Source organism: Gobius niger (genome assembly GCF_951799975.1).
Source record: "Gobius niger genome assembly, chromosome: 14".
In the NCBI taxonomy this organism is placed as follows: Eukaryota; Metazoa; Chordata; class Actinopteri; order Gobiiformes; family Gobiidae; genus Gobius; species Gobius niger.
The window spans coordinates 32,707,397-32,722,978 of NC_136865.1; the positions used below are offsets into that span (position 1 = coordinate 32,707,397).

At 51.1% G+C, this 15,582-nt stretch overlaps 1 protein-coding gene across 1 annotated transcript in view; it reads left to right on the forward strand.

The window, feature by feature from the left end:
- The window catches only part of col14a1b (collagen, type XIV, alpha 1b), a gene marked incomplete at both ends in the record, with an annotated part of 152,458 nt that overhangs the window by 15,244 nt on the left and 121,632 nt on the right, over positions 1–15,582 (forward strand). Inside the window, 2 exons of the mRNA XM_079570762.1 lie at positions 12,281–12,424; positions 12,530–12,601. Of these exons, the coding sequence (XP_079426888.1) occupies positions 12,281–12,424; positions 12,530–12,601 (216 nt within the window). The remainder of the gene's footprint in view (positions 1–12,280; positions 12,425–12,529; positions 12,602–15,582) is intronic.

A 15,582-nucleotide genomic window follows, 5' to 3' on the forward strand; every position in this document is an offset into this window, starting at 1 on the left:
TGAGGGAGATGTTCTTATCTCCACATGAGGCTGAGGGAGATGTTCTTATGTCCATGTGAGGCTGAGGGAGATGTTCTTATCTCCACATGAGGCTGAGGGAGATGTTCTTATCTCCACGTTAGGCTGATGTTCCAGGAGCAAACATTGTGGAACCAGGAGCAGTGTTTCCTCAGTGTTTCCTCATAGTTTCCTCAGTGTTTCCTCATAGTTTCCTCAGTGTTTCCTCCGTGTTTCCTCATAGTTTCCTCAGTGTTTCCTCAGAGTTTCCTCATAGTTTCCTCAGTGTTTCCTCATAGTTTCCTTAGTGTTTCCTCAGAGTTTCCTCATAGTTTCCTCAGTGTTTCCTCATAGTTTCCTTAGTGTTTCCTCAGTGTTTCCTCAGAGTTTCCTCATAGTTTCCTCAGTGTTTCCTCAGTGTTTCCTCCGTGTTTCCTCCGTGTTTCCTCCGTGTTTCCTCCGTGTTTCCTCAGTGTTTCCTCAGTGTTTCCTCAGTGTTTCCTCAGTGTTTCCTCCGTGTTTCCTCCGTGTTTCCTCCGTGTTTCCTCATAGTTTCCTCAGTGTTTCCTCCGTGTTTCCTCCGTGTTTCCTCATAGTTTCCTCAGTGTTTCCTCAGTGTTTCCTCCGTGTTTCCTCCGTGTTTCCTCAGTGTTTCCTCAGTGTTTCCTCCGTGTTTCCTCATAGTTTCCTCAGTGTTTCCTCCGTGTTTCCTCAGTGTTTCCTCAGTGTTTCCTCCGTGTTTCCTCCGTGTTTCCTCCGTGTTTCCTCCGTGTTTCCTCAGTGTTTCCTCAGTGTTTCCTCAGTGTTTCCTCCGTGTTTCCTCCGTGTTTCCTCCGTGTTTCCTCCGTGTTTCCTCAGTGTTTCCTCAGTGTTTCCTCAGTGTTTCCTCATAGTTTCCTCCGTGTTTCCTCAGTGTTTCCTCCGTGTTTCCTCAGTGTTTCCTCAGTGTTTCCTCAGAGTTTCCTCCGTGTTTCCTCCGTGTTTCCTCCGTGTTTCCTCCGTGTTTCCTCAGTGTTTCCTCAGTGTTTCCTCAGTGTTTCCTCAGAGTTTCCTCCGTGTTTCCTCCGTGTTTCCTCCGTGTTTCCTCCGTGTTTCCTCCGTGTTTCCTCAGTGTTTCCTCAGTGTTTCCTCAGTGTTTCCTCAGAGTTTCCTCAGTGTTTCCTCCGTGTTTCCTCCGTGTTTCCTCCGTGTTTCCTCCGTGTTTCCTCCGTGTTTCCTCCGTGTTTCCTCAGTGTTTCCTCCGTGTTTCCTCCGTGTTTCCTCCGTGTTTCCTCAGTGTTTCCTCAGTGTTTCCTCAGTGTTTCCTCAGTGTTTCCTCAGTGTTTCCTCCGTGTTTCCTCAGTGTTTCCTCAGTGTTTCCTCAGTGTTTCCTCCGTGTTTCCTCTGTGTTCCCTCAATGTTTCCTCCGTGTTTCCTCAGTGTTTCCTCAGTGTTTCCTCAGTGTTTCCTCAGTGTTTCCTCCGTGTTTCCTCCGTGTTTCCTCAGTGTTTCCTCCGTGTTTCCTCCGTGTTTCCTCAGTGTTTCCTCATAGTTTCCTCCGTGTTTCCTCAGTGTTTCCTCAGTGTTTCCTCCGTGTTTCCTCAGTGTTTCCTCTGTGTTTCCTCCGTGTTTCCTCAGTGTTTCCTCCGTGTTTCCTCCGTGTTTCCTCCGTGTTTCCTCAGTGTTTCCTCCGTGTTTCCTCCGTGTTTCCTCCGTGTTTCCTCAGTGTTTCCTCCGTGTTTCCTCCGTGTTTCCTCAGTGTTTCCTCCGTGTTTCCTCCGTGTTTCCTCAGTGTTTCCTCCGTGTTTCCTCAGTGTTTCCTCCGTGTTTCCTCCGTGTTTCCTCCGTGTTTCCTCCGTGTTTCCTCCGTGTTTCCTCCGTGTTTCCTCAGTGTTTCCTCCGTGTTTCCTCCGTGTTTCCTCAGTGTTTCCTCCGTGTTTCCTCAGTGTTTCCTCAGTGTTTCCTCCGTGTTTCCTCAGTGTTTCCTCCGTGTTTCCTCCGTGTTTCCTCCGTGTTTCCTCAGTGTTTCCTCAGTGTTTCCTCCGTGTTTCCTCCGTGTTTCCTCCGTGTTTCCTCAGTGTTTCCTCAGTGTTTCCTCCGTGTTTCCTCCGTGTTTCCTCAGTGTTTCCTCAGTGTTTCCTCAGTGTTTCCTCCGTGTTTCCTCCGTGTTTCCTCAGTGTTTCCTCCGTGTTTCCTCCGTGTTTCCTCCGTGTTTCCTCAGTGTTTCCTCAGTGTTTCCTCAGTGTTTCCTCCGTGTTTCCTCCGTGTTTCCTCCGTGTTTCCTCAGTTTTTCCTCAGTGTTTCCTCCGTGTTTCCTCCGTGTTTCCTCATAGTTTCCTCAGTGTTTCCTCAGTGTTTCCTCCGTGTTTCCTCAGTGTTTCCTCAGTGTTTCCTCAGTGTTTCCTCCGTGTTTCCTCAGTGTTTCCTCAGTGTTTCCTCCGTGTTTCCTCCGTGTTTCCTCCGTGTTTCCTCAGTGTTTCCTCAGTGTTTCCTCAGTGTTTCCTCAGTGTTTCCTCAGTGTTTCCTCCGTGTTTCCTCAGTGTTTCCTCCGTGTTTCCTCCGTGTTTCCTCCGTGTTTCCTCCGTGTTTCCTCAGTTTTTCCTCAGTGTTTCCTCCGTGTTTCCTCAGTGTTTCCTCAGTGTTTCCTCATTGTTTCCTCCGTGTTTCCTCATTGTTTCCTCCGTGTTTCCTCCGTGTTTCCTCCGTGTTTCCTCCGTGTTTCCTCCGTGTTTCCTCAGTGTTTCCTCAGTGTTTCCTCCGTGTTTCCTCCGTGTTTCCTCAGTTTTTCCTCAGTTTTTCCTCAGTGTTTCCTCAGTGTTTCCTCAGTGTTTCCTCAGTGTTTCCTCATTGTTTCCTCCGTGTTTCCTCATTGTTTCCTCCGTGTTTCCTCCGTGTTTCCTCCGTGTTTCCTCCGTGTTTCCTCCGTGTTTCCTCATTGTTTCCTCATTGTTTCCTCAGTGTTTCCTCAGTGTTTCCTCATAGTTTCCTCAGTGTTTCCTCAGAGTTTCCTCCGTGTTTCCTCATAGTTTCCTCAGTGTTTCCTCAGTGTTTCCTCATAGTTTCCTCAGTGTTTCCTCAGTGTTTCCTCAGTGTTTCCTCCGTGTTTCCTCAGTGTTTCCTCAGTGTTTCCTCAGTGTTTCCTCAGTGTTTCCTCATAGTTTCCTCATAGTTTCCTCAGTGTTTCCTCAGTGTTTCCTCAGTGTTTCCTCATAGTTTCCTCAGTGTTTCCTCAGTGTTTCCTCCGTGTTTCCTCCGTGTTTCCTCATAGTTTCCTCAGTGTTTCCTCCGTGTTTCCTCAGTGTTTCCTCCGTGTTTCCTCAGTGTTTCCTCCGTGTTTCCTCCGTGTTTCCTCCGTGTTTCCTCCGTGTTTCCTCAGTGTTTCCTCCGTGTTTCCTCCGTGTTTCCTCATAGTTTCCTCAGTGTTTCCTCCGTGTTTCCTCAGTGTTTCCTCAGTGTTTCCTCCGTGTTTCCTCCGTGTTTCCTCCGTGTTTCCTCAGTGTTTCCTCCGTGTTTCCTCCGTGTTTCCTCAGTGTTTCCTCCGTGTTTCCTCCGTGTTTCCTCAGTGTTTCCTCAGTGTTTTCTCAGTGTTTCCTCAGTGTTTCCTCAGTGTTTCCTCCGTGTTTCCTCCGTGTTTCCTCAGTGTTTCCTCCGTGTTTCCTCCGTGTTTCCTCCGTGTTTCCTCAGTGTTTCCTCAGTGTTTCCTCCGTGTTTCCTCCGTGTTTCCTCCGTGTTTCCTCAGTGTTTCCTCCGTGTTTCCTCCGTGTTTCCTCCGTGTTTCCTCAGTGTTTCCTCAGTGTTTCCTCAGTGTTTCCTCCGTGTTTCCTCAGTGTTTCCTCAGTGTTTCCTCAGTGTTTCCTCAGTGTTTCCTCCGTGTTTCCTCCGTGTTTCCTCCGTGTTTCCTCAGTGTTTCCTCCGTGTTTCCTCTGTGTTTCCTCCGTGTTTCCTCCGTGTTTCCTCCGTGTTTCCTCCGTGTTTCTTCAGTGTTTCCTCCGTGTTTCCTCAGTGTTTCCTCAGTGTTTCCTCATAGTTTCCTCAGTGTTTCCTCAGAGTTTCCTCATAGTTTCCTCAGTGTTTCCTCAGAGTTTCCTCATAGTTTCCTCAGTGTTTCCTCAGAGTTTCCTCATAGTTTCCTCAGTGTTTCCTCAGAGTTTCCTCATAGTTTCCTCAGTGTTTCCTCAGAGTTTCCTCATAGTTTCCTCAGTGTTTCCTCAGTGTTTCCTCATAGTTTCGTCAGTGTTTCCTCAGTGTTTCCTCCGTGTTTCCTCAGTGTTTCCTCAGTGTTTCCTCCGTGTTTCCTCAGAGTTTCCTCATAGTTTCCTCAGTGTTTCCTCCGTGTTTCCTCCGTGTTTCCTCAGTGTTTCGTCAGTGTTTCCTCAGTGTTTCCTCAGTGTTTCCTCCGTGTTTCCTCCGTGTTTCCTCAGTGTTTCCTCATAGTTTCCTCAGTGTTTCCTCCGTGTTTCCTCCGTGTTTCCTCAGTGTTTCCTCCGTGTTTCCTCCGTGTTTCCTCAGTGTTTCCTCCGTGTTTCCTCAGTGTTTCCTCCGTGTTTCCTCCGTGTTTCCTCCGTGTTTCCTCCGTGTTTCCTCCGTGTTTCCTCAGTGTTTCCTCCGTGTTTCCTCAGTGTTTCCTCCGTGTTTCCTCAGTGCTTCCTCAGTGTTTCCTCAGTGTTTCCTCAGTGTTTCCTCCGTGTTTCCTCCGTGTTTCCTCCGTGTTTCCTCAGTGTTTCCTCCGTGTTTCCTCAGTGTTTCCTCCGTGTTTCCTCAGTGTTTCCTCCGTGTTTCCTCATAGTTTCTTCAGTGTTTCCTCCGTGTTTCCTCCGTGTTTCCTCATAGTTTCCTCCGTGTTTCCTCCGTGTTTCCTCAGTGTTTCCTCAGTGTTTCCTCAGTGTTTCCTCCGTGTTTCCTCCGTGTTTCCTCCGTGTTTCCTCATAGTTTCCTCCGTGTTTCCTCCGTGTTTCCTCATAGTTTCCTCCGTGTTTCCTCCGTGTTTCCTCCGTGTTTCCTCATAGTTTCCTCAGTGTTTCCTCCGTGTTTCCTCATAGTTTCCTCAGTGTTTCCTCCGTGTTTCCTCCGTGTTTCCTCATAGTTTCCTCAGTGTTTCCTCAGTGTTTCCTCCGTGTTTCCTCCGTGTTTCCTCCGTGTTTCCTCAGTGTTTCCTCCGTGTTTCCTCCGTGTTTCCTCAGTGTTTCCTCCGTGTTTCCTCAGTGTTTCCTCCGTGTTTCCTCAGTGTTTCCTCAGTGTTTCCTCATAGTTTCCTCCTTGTTTCCTCAGTGTTTCCTCATAGTTTCCTCCGTGTTTCCTCCGTGTTTCCTCAGTGTTTCCTCCGTGTTTCCTCCGTGTTTCCTCAGTGTTTCTTCATAGTTTCCTCCGTGTTTCCTCAGTGTTTCCTCCGTGTTTCCTCAGTGTTTCTTCATAGTTTCCTCCGTGTTTCCTCCGTGTTTCCTCAGTGTTTCCTCAGTGTTTCCTCCGTGTTTCCTCCGTGTTTCCTCCGTGTTTCCTCCGTGTTTCCTCAGTGTTTCCTCCGTGTTTCCTCAGTGTTTCCTCCGTGTTTCCTCCTGTTTCCTTCGTGTTTCCTCCGTGTTTCCTCAGTGTTTCCTCAGTGTTTCCTCCGTGTTTCCTCCGTGTTTCCTCCGTGTTTCCTCAGTGTTTCCTCCGTGTTTCCTCCGTGTTTCCTCAGTGTTTCCTCCGTGTTTCCTCAGTGTTTCCTCCGTGTTTCCTCCGTGTTTCCTCCGTGTTTCCTCCGTGTTTCCTCAGTGTTTCCTCCGTGTTTCCTCAGTGTTTCCTCCGTGTTTCCTCAGTGTTTCCTCCGTGTTTCCTCAGTGTTTCCTCCGTGTTTCCTCAGTGTTTCCTCCGTGTTTCCTCCGTGTTTCCTCCGTGTTTCCTCAGTGTTTCCTCAGTGTTTCCTCCGTGTTTCCTCCGTGTTTCCTCCGTGTTTCCTCAGTGTTTCCTCAGTGTTTCCTCCGTGTTTCCTCCGTGTTTCCTCAGTGTTTCCTCAGTGTTTCCTCCGTGTTTCCTCATAGTTTCCTCAGTGTTTCCTCCGTGTTTCCTCAGTGTTTCCTCCGTGTTTCCTCAGTGTTTCCTCAGTGTTTCCTCCGTGTTTCCTCAGTGTTTCCTCAGTGTTTCCTCAGTGTTTCCTCCGTGTTTCCTCAGTGTTTCCTCCGTGTTTCCTCAGTGTTTCCTCAGTGTTTCCTCCGTGTTTCCTCCGTGTTTCCTCAGTGTTTCCTCAGTGTTTCCTCCGTGTTTCCTCAGTGTTTCCTCCGTGTTTCCTCAGTGTTTCCTCCGTGTTTCCTCATAGTTTCCTCAGTGTTTCCTCCGTGTTTCCTCAGTGTTTCCTCAGTGTTTCCTCCGTGTTTCCTCAGTGTTTCTTCAGTGTTTCCTCATAGTTTCCTCCGTGTTTCCTCCGTGTTTCCTCCGTGTTTCCTCCGTGTTTCCTCCGTGTTTCCTCAGTGTTTCCTCATAGTTTCCTCCGTGTTTCCTCAGTGTTTCCTCAGTGTTTCCTCCGTGTTTCCTCCGTGTTTCCTCCGTGTTTCCTCCGTGTTTCCTCCGTGTTTCCTCAGTGTTTCCTCAGTGTTTCCTCAGAGTTTTCTCCGTGTTTCCTCACTGTTTCCTCAGTGTTTCCTCCGTGTTTCCTCAGTGTTTCCTCAGTGTTTCCTCAGAGTTTTCTCCGTGTTTCCTCAGTTTTTCCTCAGTGTTTCCTCAGTGTTTCCTCCCTGTTTCCTCAGTGTTTCCTCCGTGTTTCCTCCGTGTTTCCTCCGTGTTTCCTCCATGTTTCCTCAGTGTTTCCTCCGTGTTTCCTCAGTGTTTCCTCAGAGTTTCCTCCGTGTTTCCTCAGTGTTTCCTCAGTGTTTCCTCAGTGTTTCCTCCGTGTTTCCTCCGTGTTTCCTCAGTGTTTCCTCCGTGTTTCCTCAGAGTTTTCTCAGTGTTTCCTCAGTGTTTCCTCATTGTTTCCTCCGTGTTTCCTCAGTGTTTCCTCATAGTTTCCTCAGTGTTTCCTCCGTGTTTCCTCAGTGTTTCCTCAGTGTTTCCACAGTGTTTCCTCAGTGTTTCCTCCGTGTTTCCTCAGTGTTTCCTCAGTGTTTCCTCAGTGTTTCCTCAGTGTTTCCTCAGTGTTTCCTCAGTGTTTCCTCATAGTTTCCTCAGTGTTTCCTCAGTGTTTCCTCAGTGTTTCCTCAGTGTTTCCTCATAGTTTCCTCCGTGTTTCCTCAGTGTTTCCTCCGTGTTTCCTCAGTGTTTCCTCCGTGTTTCCTCCGTGTTTCCTCAGAGTTTCCTCCGTGTTTCCTCAGTGTTTCCTCAGTGTTTCCTCCGTGTTTCCTCCGTGTTTCCTCAGTGTTTCCTCAGTGTTTCCTCCGTGTTTCCTCAGTGTTTCCTCCGTGTTTCCTCAGTGTTTCCTCCGTGTTTCCTCAGTGTTTCCTCCGTGTTTCCTCCGTGTTTCCTCAGTGTTTCCTCAGTGTTTCCTCAGTGTTTCCTCAGTGTTTCCTCCGTGTTTCCTCAGTGTTTCCTCAGTGTTTCCTCCGTGTTTCCTCAGTGTTTCCTCAGTGTTTCCTCCGTGTTTCCTCCGTGTTTCCTCCGTGTTTCCTCAGTGTTTCCTCAGTGTTTCCTCCGTGTTTCCTCAGTGTTTCCTCAGTGTTTCCTCCGTGTTTCCTCCGTGTTTCCTCCGTGTTTCCTCAGTGTTTCCTCCGTGTTTCCTCAGTGTTTCCTCAGTGTTTCCTCAGAGTTTCCTCCGTGTTTCCTCCGTGTTTCCTCAGTGTTTCCTCAGAGTTTCCTCATAGTTTCCTCCGTGTTTCCTCAGTGTTTCCTCAGTGTTTCCTCCGTGTTTCCTCAGTGTTTCCTCAGTGTTTCCTCAGTGTTTCCTCAGTGTTTCCTCATAGTTTCCTCATAGTTTCCTCAGTGTTTCCTCAGTGTTTCCTCAGTGTTTCCTCAGTGTTTCCTCATAGTTTCCTCCGTGTTTCCTCAGTGTTTCCTCAGTGTTTCCTCAGTGTTTCCTCAGTGTTTCCTCAGTGTTTCCTCCGTGTTTCCTCAGTGTTTCCTCAGTGTTTCCTCAGTGTAATATCTGAAAAGGAAAACCCATATTTCTGCCCGTGGTTTCGTAACGTCTTGAGTTGGAACAGGTTTGACATTTACTGCAGCCTCTCGGGTTCAGGCCCGGACTCGCCCTCGGCCTCAGGCCCCAAGTTCAGCCGCTCTGCCTCTCCACAGAAACGGCTCCGCGGGGCAGCTTTAGAGCTTCTCTCTGAGTGTGAGACGAGCGTCTGCGACTCAGTGAGGCGTTAAAGAATCATTCACATCCTGAAGGACCAGGTTCTTCAATCATGGGAGGCTGTGAAAGAGCGGATCAGGGAGCGTGAGCTGAGTCCAGACCTGAACCTCAAGCATTAATCTGATTCAAACTGCCATTAAATCATTGGTTTAATCACTGAGCAAATCCTACAGAGTTTCTTCATCCAGCTCCACGTTCTCCGTCCTCCGGGTGTCGGAGCTTCGGTGTCGGAGTTCTGTTCCCAGAGCCCCAGAGCCCCAGAGCCAGAGCCCCAGAGCCAGAGCCCCAGAGCCCCAGAGCCCCAGAGTCCCAGAGTCCCAGAGTCCCAGAGCCCCAGAGCCCCAGAGCCTGAGCCCCAGAGTCCCAGAGTCCCAGAGTCCCAGAGTCCCAGAGCCCCAGAGCCCCAGAGCCCCAGAGCCCGAGAGCCCGAGAGCCCGAGAGCCCGAGAGCCCGAGAGCCCCAGAGCCCGAGAGCCCGAGAGCCCGAGAGCCCGAGAGCCCGAGAGCCCCAGAGCCCCAGAGCCCCAGAGCCCCAGAGCCCCAGAGCCCCAGAGCCCCAGAGCCCCAGAGCCTGAGCCCCAGAGTCCCAGAGTCCCAGAGTCCCAGAGCCCCAGAGCCTGAGCCCCAGAGCCTGAGCCCCAGAGCCTGAGCCCCAGAGCCAGAGCCCCAGAGCCCCAGAGCCCCAGAGCCCCAGAGCCCCAGAGCCCCAGAGCCTGAGCCCCAGAGCCCCAGAGCCCCAGAGCCCCAGAGCCCCAGAGCCTGAGCCCCAGAGCCTGAGCCCCAGAGCCAGAGCCCCAGAGCCCCAGAGCCCCAGAGCCCCAGAGTCCCAGAGCCCCAGAGCCCCAGAGCCTGAGCCCCAGAGTCCCAGAGTCCCAGAGTCCCAGAGTCCCAGAGCCCCAGAGCCCCAGAGCCCGAGAGCCCGAGAGCCCGAGAGCCCCAGAGCCCCAGAGCCCCAGAGCCCCAGAGCCCCAGAGCCCCAGAGCCCCAGAGCCCCAGAGCTTGAGCCCCAGAGCCCCAGAGCCCCAGAGCCCCAGAGCCTGAGCCCCAGAGCCTGAGCCCCAGAGCCTGAGCCCCAGAGCCTGAGCCCCAGAGCCTGAGCCCCAGAGCCCCAGAGCCCCAGAGCCCCAGAGCCTGAGCCCCAGAGCCTGAGCCCCAGAGCCTGAGCCCCAGAGCCTGAGCCCCAGAGCCCCAGAGCCCCAGAGCCCCAGAGCCCCAGAGCCCCAGAGCCAGAGCCCCAGAGCAGAGCCCCAGAGCCCCAGAGCCCCAGAGCCCCAGAGCCCCAGAGCCCCAGAGCCCCAGAGCCCCAGAGCCTGAGCCCCAGAGCCTGAGCCCCAGAGCCTGAGCCCCAGAGCCTGAGCCCCAGAGCCTGAGCCCCAGAGCCCCAGAGCCCCAGAGCCCCAGAGCCTGAGCCCCAGAGCCCCAGAGCCCCAGAGCCCCAGAGCCCCAGAGCCTGAGCCCCAGAGCCTGAGCCCCAGAGCCCCAGAGCCCCAGAGCCCCAGAGCCCCAGAGCCCCAGAGCCCCAGAGCCCCAGAGCCCCAGAGCCCCAGAGCCAGAGCCCCAGAGCAGAGCCCCAGAGCCCCAGAGCCAGAGCCCCAGAGCCCCAGAGCCTAAGCCCCAGAGACCGAGAGTCCCAGAGCCCCAGAGCCCCAGAGCCTAAGCCCCAGAGCCCCAGAGCCCCAGAGTCCCAGAGTCCCAGAGTCCCAGAGTCCCAGAGTCCCAGAGCCTGAGCCCCAGAGCCCCAGAGCCCCAGAGCCCCAGAGCCCCAGAGCCCCAGAGCCTGAGCCCCAGAGCCTGAGCCCCAGAGCCTGAGCCCCAGAGCCCCAGAGCCCCAGAGCCCCAGAGCCCCAGAGCCCCAGAGCCCCAGAGCCAGAGCCCCAGAGCAGAGCCCCAGAGCCCCAGAGCCAGAGCCCCAGAGCCCCAGAGCCCCAGAGTCCCAGAGTCCCAGAGTCCCAGAGTCCCAGAGTCCCAGAGCCTGAGCCCCAGAGCCCCAGAGCCCCAGAGCCCCAGAGCCTGAGCCCCAGAGCCTGAGCCGCAGAGTCCCAGAGTCCCAGAGTCCCAGAGTCCCAGAGTCCCAGAGCCCCAGAGCCCCAGAGCCTGAGCCCCAGAGCCTGAGCCCCAGAGCCTGAGCCCCAGAGCCGCAGAGCCCGAGAGCCCGAGAGCCCGAGAGCCCGAGAGCCCCAGAGTCCCAGAGTCCCAGAGTCCCAGAGCCCCAGAGCCCCAGAGCCCCAGAACCCGAGCCCCAGAGCCAGAGCCAGAGCCCCAGAGCCCCAGAGCCCCAGAGCCCCAGAGCCCCAGAGTCCCAGAGCCCCAGAGCCCCAGAGCCCCAGAGCCTGAGCCCCAGAGCCCCAGAGCCCCAGAGCCTGAGCCCCAGAGCCTGAGCCCCAGAGCCTGAGCCCCAGAGCCCCAGAGCCTAAGCCCCAGAGACCGAGAGTCCCAGAGCCCCAGAGCCCCAGAGCCTGAGCCCCAGAGCCCCAGAGCCCCAGAGCCCCAGAGCCTGAGCCCCAGAGCCTGAGCCGCAGAGTCCCAGAGTCCCAGAGTCCCAGAGCCCCAGAGCCTGAGCCCCAGAGCCTGAGCCCCAGAGCCTGAGCCCCAGAGCCTGAGCCCCAGAGCCTGAGCCCCAGAGCCGCAGAGCCCGAGAGCCCGAGAGCCCGAGAGCCCGAGAGCCCGAGAGCCCCAGAGCCCCAGAGCCCCAGAGCCCCAGAGTCCCAGAGTCCCAGAGTCCCAGAGTCCCAGAGTCCCAGAGTCCCAGAGTCCCAGAGTCCCAGAGCCCCAGAGCCCCAGAGCTTGAGCCCCAGAGCCTGAGCCCCAGAGCCTGAGCCCCAGAGCCCCAGAGCCCCAGAGCCCCAGAGCCCCAGAGCCCCAGAGCCCCAGAGCCCCAGAGCCACAGAGCCCCAGAGCCCCAGAGTCCCAGAGCCCCAGAGCCCCAGAGCCCCAGATGCCCAGAGCCCCAGAGCCTGAGCCCCAGAGCCCCAGAGCCCCAGAGCCTGAGCCCCAGAGCCTGAGCCCCAGAGCCTGAGCCCCAGAGCCCCAGAGCCCCAGAGCCCCAGAGCCCCAGAGCCCCAGAGCCTGAGCCCCAGAGCCTGAGCCCCAGAGCCTGAGCCCCAGAGCCTGAGCCCCAGAGCCTGAGCCCCTGAGCCCTAGAGCCCCAGAGCCCCAGAGCCCCAGAGCCCCAGAGCCCCAGAGCCCCAGAGCCCCAGAGCCCCAGAGCCCCAGAGTCCCAGAGTCCCAGAGTCCCAGAGTCCCAGAGTCCCAGAGCTTGAGCCCCAGAGCCCCAGAGCCTGAGCCGCAGAGTCCCAGAGTCCCAGAGTCCCAGAGTCCCAGAGTCCCAGAGTCCCAGAGTCCCAGAGTCCCAGAGTCCCAGAGTCCCAGAGCCCCAGAACCCCAGATGATCGTCTTTATTTAACAAAGCTCTAAGATTAAAGCTCCTGAACGAGTGCTGGACTTTCCTTTGGGGCTGTATGATCTAACACGACTGTCCCTCAGCTCTTCATTTCTGTGGGACCTGCTAACTGTGGATGTAGAAGATCAGGGACAGGAAGGACAGATTGATCTTATGCTCCAGGAAGAAACCACGTGTGACCATTGATTACGTGTTTTGTCAAACTCCAACTCCCTCCTGTTTGGAGGAGTGTAAACCATAAAGTTCTTGATGTTTCATTAGGATTAAAGTTCTCGATGTTTCCTTAGGATTGAAGTTCTTGATGTTTCCTGAGGATTAAAGTTCTCGATGTTTCCTCAGGACTAAAGTTCTTGATGTTTCCTCAGGACTAAAGTTCTTGATGTTTCCTCAGGGCTAAAGTTCTTGATGTTTCCTCAGGGCTAAAGTTCTTGATGTTTCCTCAGGACTAAAGTTCTTGATGTTTCCTCAGGACTAAAGTTCTCGATGTTTCCTCAGGACTAAAGTTCTTGATGTTTCCTCAGGACTAAAGTTCTTGATGTTTCCTCAGGACTAAAGTTCTCGATGTTTCCTCAGGACTAAAGTTCTCGGTGTTTCCTCAGGGCTAAAGTTCTCGATGTTTCCTCAGGACTAAAGTTCTTGATGTTTCCTCAGGAGGCCCGGAGACGGAGGTGACCGTCCCCAAACTCGACCCCAAAGTCGTCATTGAAAACTTCGACGCGTCTAAAGAATACAACTTCAACATCTTCGCGCTCAGAGGCGGCGACGAGAGCAAACCCCTGACGGCCAAACTGGAAGGTGAGTCCGGGGCTTTTCTGCACTCAAATTGCCCTGAAGCTCCGCTGTTCCAGACCAGATCCCTCTGACTCGTCCCTCTCTGACCGGTGTCTTCTGTGTTTGCAGCTCAGTCCACGGTGGCGTCTCAGAGCAGCTCCACGGCGAGCGTCCGGCAGGAGAACAACGAGATCGCTGAAGGTAAGGCCAGCGCCAAGCCCGGATAACAGCCTGGGAGACAAAAGCCTGGGAGACAAAAGCCTGGGAGACAAAAGCCTGGGAGACAAAAGCCTGGGAGACAAAGTCAGAAGCTCCTCACAGAAGCTCCTCACAGCTTCAGTCGCCTCAGCCTGAGAAATAAAGTCTGTGCTTCACAAACGCCCTGGTCTTGTCTCTGTCGCTCCTGCAGGAACTAAAGTTCTAATGTAACAGGAGCTAATGTAACAGGAACTACTGTAACAGGAACTACTGTAACAGGAACTACTGTAACAGGAACTACTGTAACAGGAACTAATGTAACAGGTTTAATATTTGCGTGCACTGCAGCCGTCATATTCATTGTATTTTGTTTTCCGTCTTGGTAAAGATGATTTAACATCAGTGACTCGTTACTGCGGCAGGTCAAAGGTCGTTTGTGATGGAGGCGGGGCTATGCTGATGGAGGCGGGGCTATGCTGATAGAGGCGGGGCTATGCTAATGAGGAAACACTGACACAAATACTCCTCCTCATGCCTGAGTGAGAGAGTTTGTTGTAGCTTTATGTACGGTGGCTGTTTTCTGAGTGTGATAGTTTGTGGATAGTGGTTATAGTTGGTTATAGTTGGTTGTAGTTGGTTATAGTTGGTTATAGTTGGTTATCGTTGGTTATAGTTGGTTATAGTTGGTTATAGTTGGTTGTAGTTGGTTATAGTCGGTTATAGTTGGTTATAGTAGGTTTTAGGTGGTTAATATAGTTGTTGTGCCTGGCTAACTAAGAACAACTTAGTCCGTGTTATACTTTTAGTTCTTTTATTTCAGCCTTTCACCAGTGCCTCGTAGGTACATTTTTACAGATAGTCAGCTACATCTTGTGCAACCGTTTCCTTATGGACTTCCGTTTTTTCAAAATAAGAGTCCAGCGGAGCAATATTACGAGTTTGTTGTTTGTTGCCTGAGGCTCTGAGCTGATCATAGTTGGTTATAGTTGGTTATAGTTGGTTATAGGTGGTTGTAGTTGGTTGTAGTTGGTTGTAGTTGGTTATAGTTGGTTGTAGTTGGTTGTAGTTGGTTGTAGTTGGTTGTAGTTGGTTGTAGTTGGTTATAGTTGGTTGTAGTTGGTTGTAGTTGGTTGTAGTTGGTTATAGTTGGTTGTAGTTGGTTGTAGTTGGTTGTAGTTGGTTATAGTTGGTTGTAGTTGGTTATAGTTGGTTGTAGTTGGTTGTAGTTGGTTGTAGTTGGTTATAGTTGGTTGTAGTTGGTTGTAGTTGGTTATAGTTGGTTATAGTTGGTTATAGTTGGTTATAGTTGGTTGTAGTTGGTTGTAGTTGGTTATAGTTGGTTATAGTTGGTTGTAGTTGGTTATAGTTGGTTATAGTTGGTTGTAGTTGGTTGTAGTTGGTTATAGTTGGTTATAGTTGGTTATAGTTGGTTGTAGTTGGTTGTAGTTGGTTGTAGTTGGTTGTAGTTGGTTGTAGTTGGTTGTAGTTGGTTGTAGTTGGTTGTAGTTGGTTGTAGTTGGTTATAGTTGGTTGTAGTTGGTTATAGTTGGTTGTAGTTGGTTGTAGTTGGTTGTAGTTGGTTGTAGTTGGTTGTAGTTGGTTATAGTTGGTTATAGTTGGTTATAGTTGGTTATAGTTGGTTATAGTTGGTTATAGTTGGTTGTAGTTGGTTGTAGGTGGTTGTAGTTGGTTGTAGTTGGTTGTAGTTGGTTATAGTTGGTTATAGTTGGTTATAGTTGGTTATAGTTGGTTGTAGTTGGTTGTAGTTGGTTGTAGTTAGTTGTAGTTGGTTGTAGTTGGTTGTAGTTGGTTATAGTTGGTTATAGTTGGTTATAGTTGGTTATAGTTGGTTATAGTTGGTTATAGTTGGTTGTAGTTGGTTATAGTTGGTTGTAGTTGGTTGTAGTTGGTTATAGTTGGTTATAGTTGGTTATAGTTGGTTATAGTTGGTTATAGTTGGTTATAGTTGGTTGTAGTTGGTTGTAGTTGGTTGTAGTTGGTTGTAGGTGGTTGTAGTTGGTTGTAGTTGGTTGTAGTTGGTTATAGTTGGTTATAGTTGGTTATAGTTGGTTGTAGTTAGTTGTAGTTGGTTATAGTTGGTTATAGTTGGTTATAGTTGGTTATAGTTGGTTGTAGTTGGTTGTAGTTGGTTGTAGTTGGTTGTAGTTGGTTATAGTTGGTTATAGTTGGTTATAGTTGGTTATAGTTGGTTATAGTTGGTTATAGTTGGTTGTAGGTGGTTGTAGGTGGTTGTAGTTGGTTGTAGTTGGTTGTAGTTGGTTGTAGTTGGTTATAGTTGGTTGTAGGTGGTTGTAGGTGGTTGTAGTTGGTTGTAGTTGGTTGTAGTTGGTTGTAGTTGGTTGTAGTTGGTTGTAGTTGGTTGTAGTTGGTTGTAGTTGGTTATAGTTGGTTGTAGGTGGTTGTAGGTGGTTGTAGTTGGTTGTAGTTGGTTGTAGTTGGTTATAGTTGGTTATAGTTGGTTATAGTTGGTTATAGTTGGTTGTAGGTGGTTGTAGGTGGTTGTAGTTGGTTGTAGTTGGTTGTAGTTGGTTGTAGTTGGTTATAGTTGGTTGTAGGTGGTTGTAGGTGGTTGTAGTTGGTTGTAGTTGGTTGTAGTTGGTTATAGTTGGTTATAGTTGGTTATAGTTGGTTGTAGTTAGTTGTAGTTGGTTATAGTTGGTTATAGTTGGTTATAGTTGGTTATAGTTGGTTATAGTTGGTTATAGTTGGTTATAGTTGGTTATAGTTGGTTGTAGGTGGTTGTAGTTGGTTGTAGTTGGTTGTAGTTGGTTATAGTTGGTTATAGTTGGTTATAGTTGGTTGTAGTTAGTTGTAGTTGGTTATAGTTGGTTATAGTTGGTTATAGTTGGTTATAGTTGGTTGTAGTTGGTTATAGTTGGTTATAGTTGGTTATAGTTGGTTGTAGTTAGTTGTAGTTGGTTATAGTTGGTTATAGTTGGTTATAGTTGGTTATAGTTGGTTAT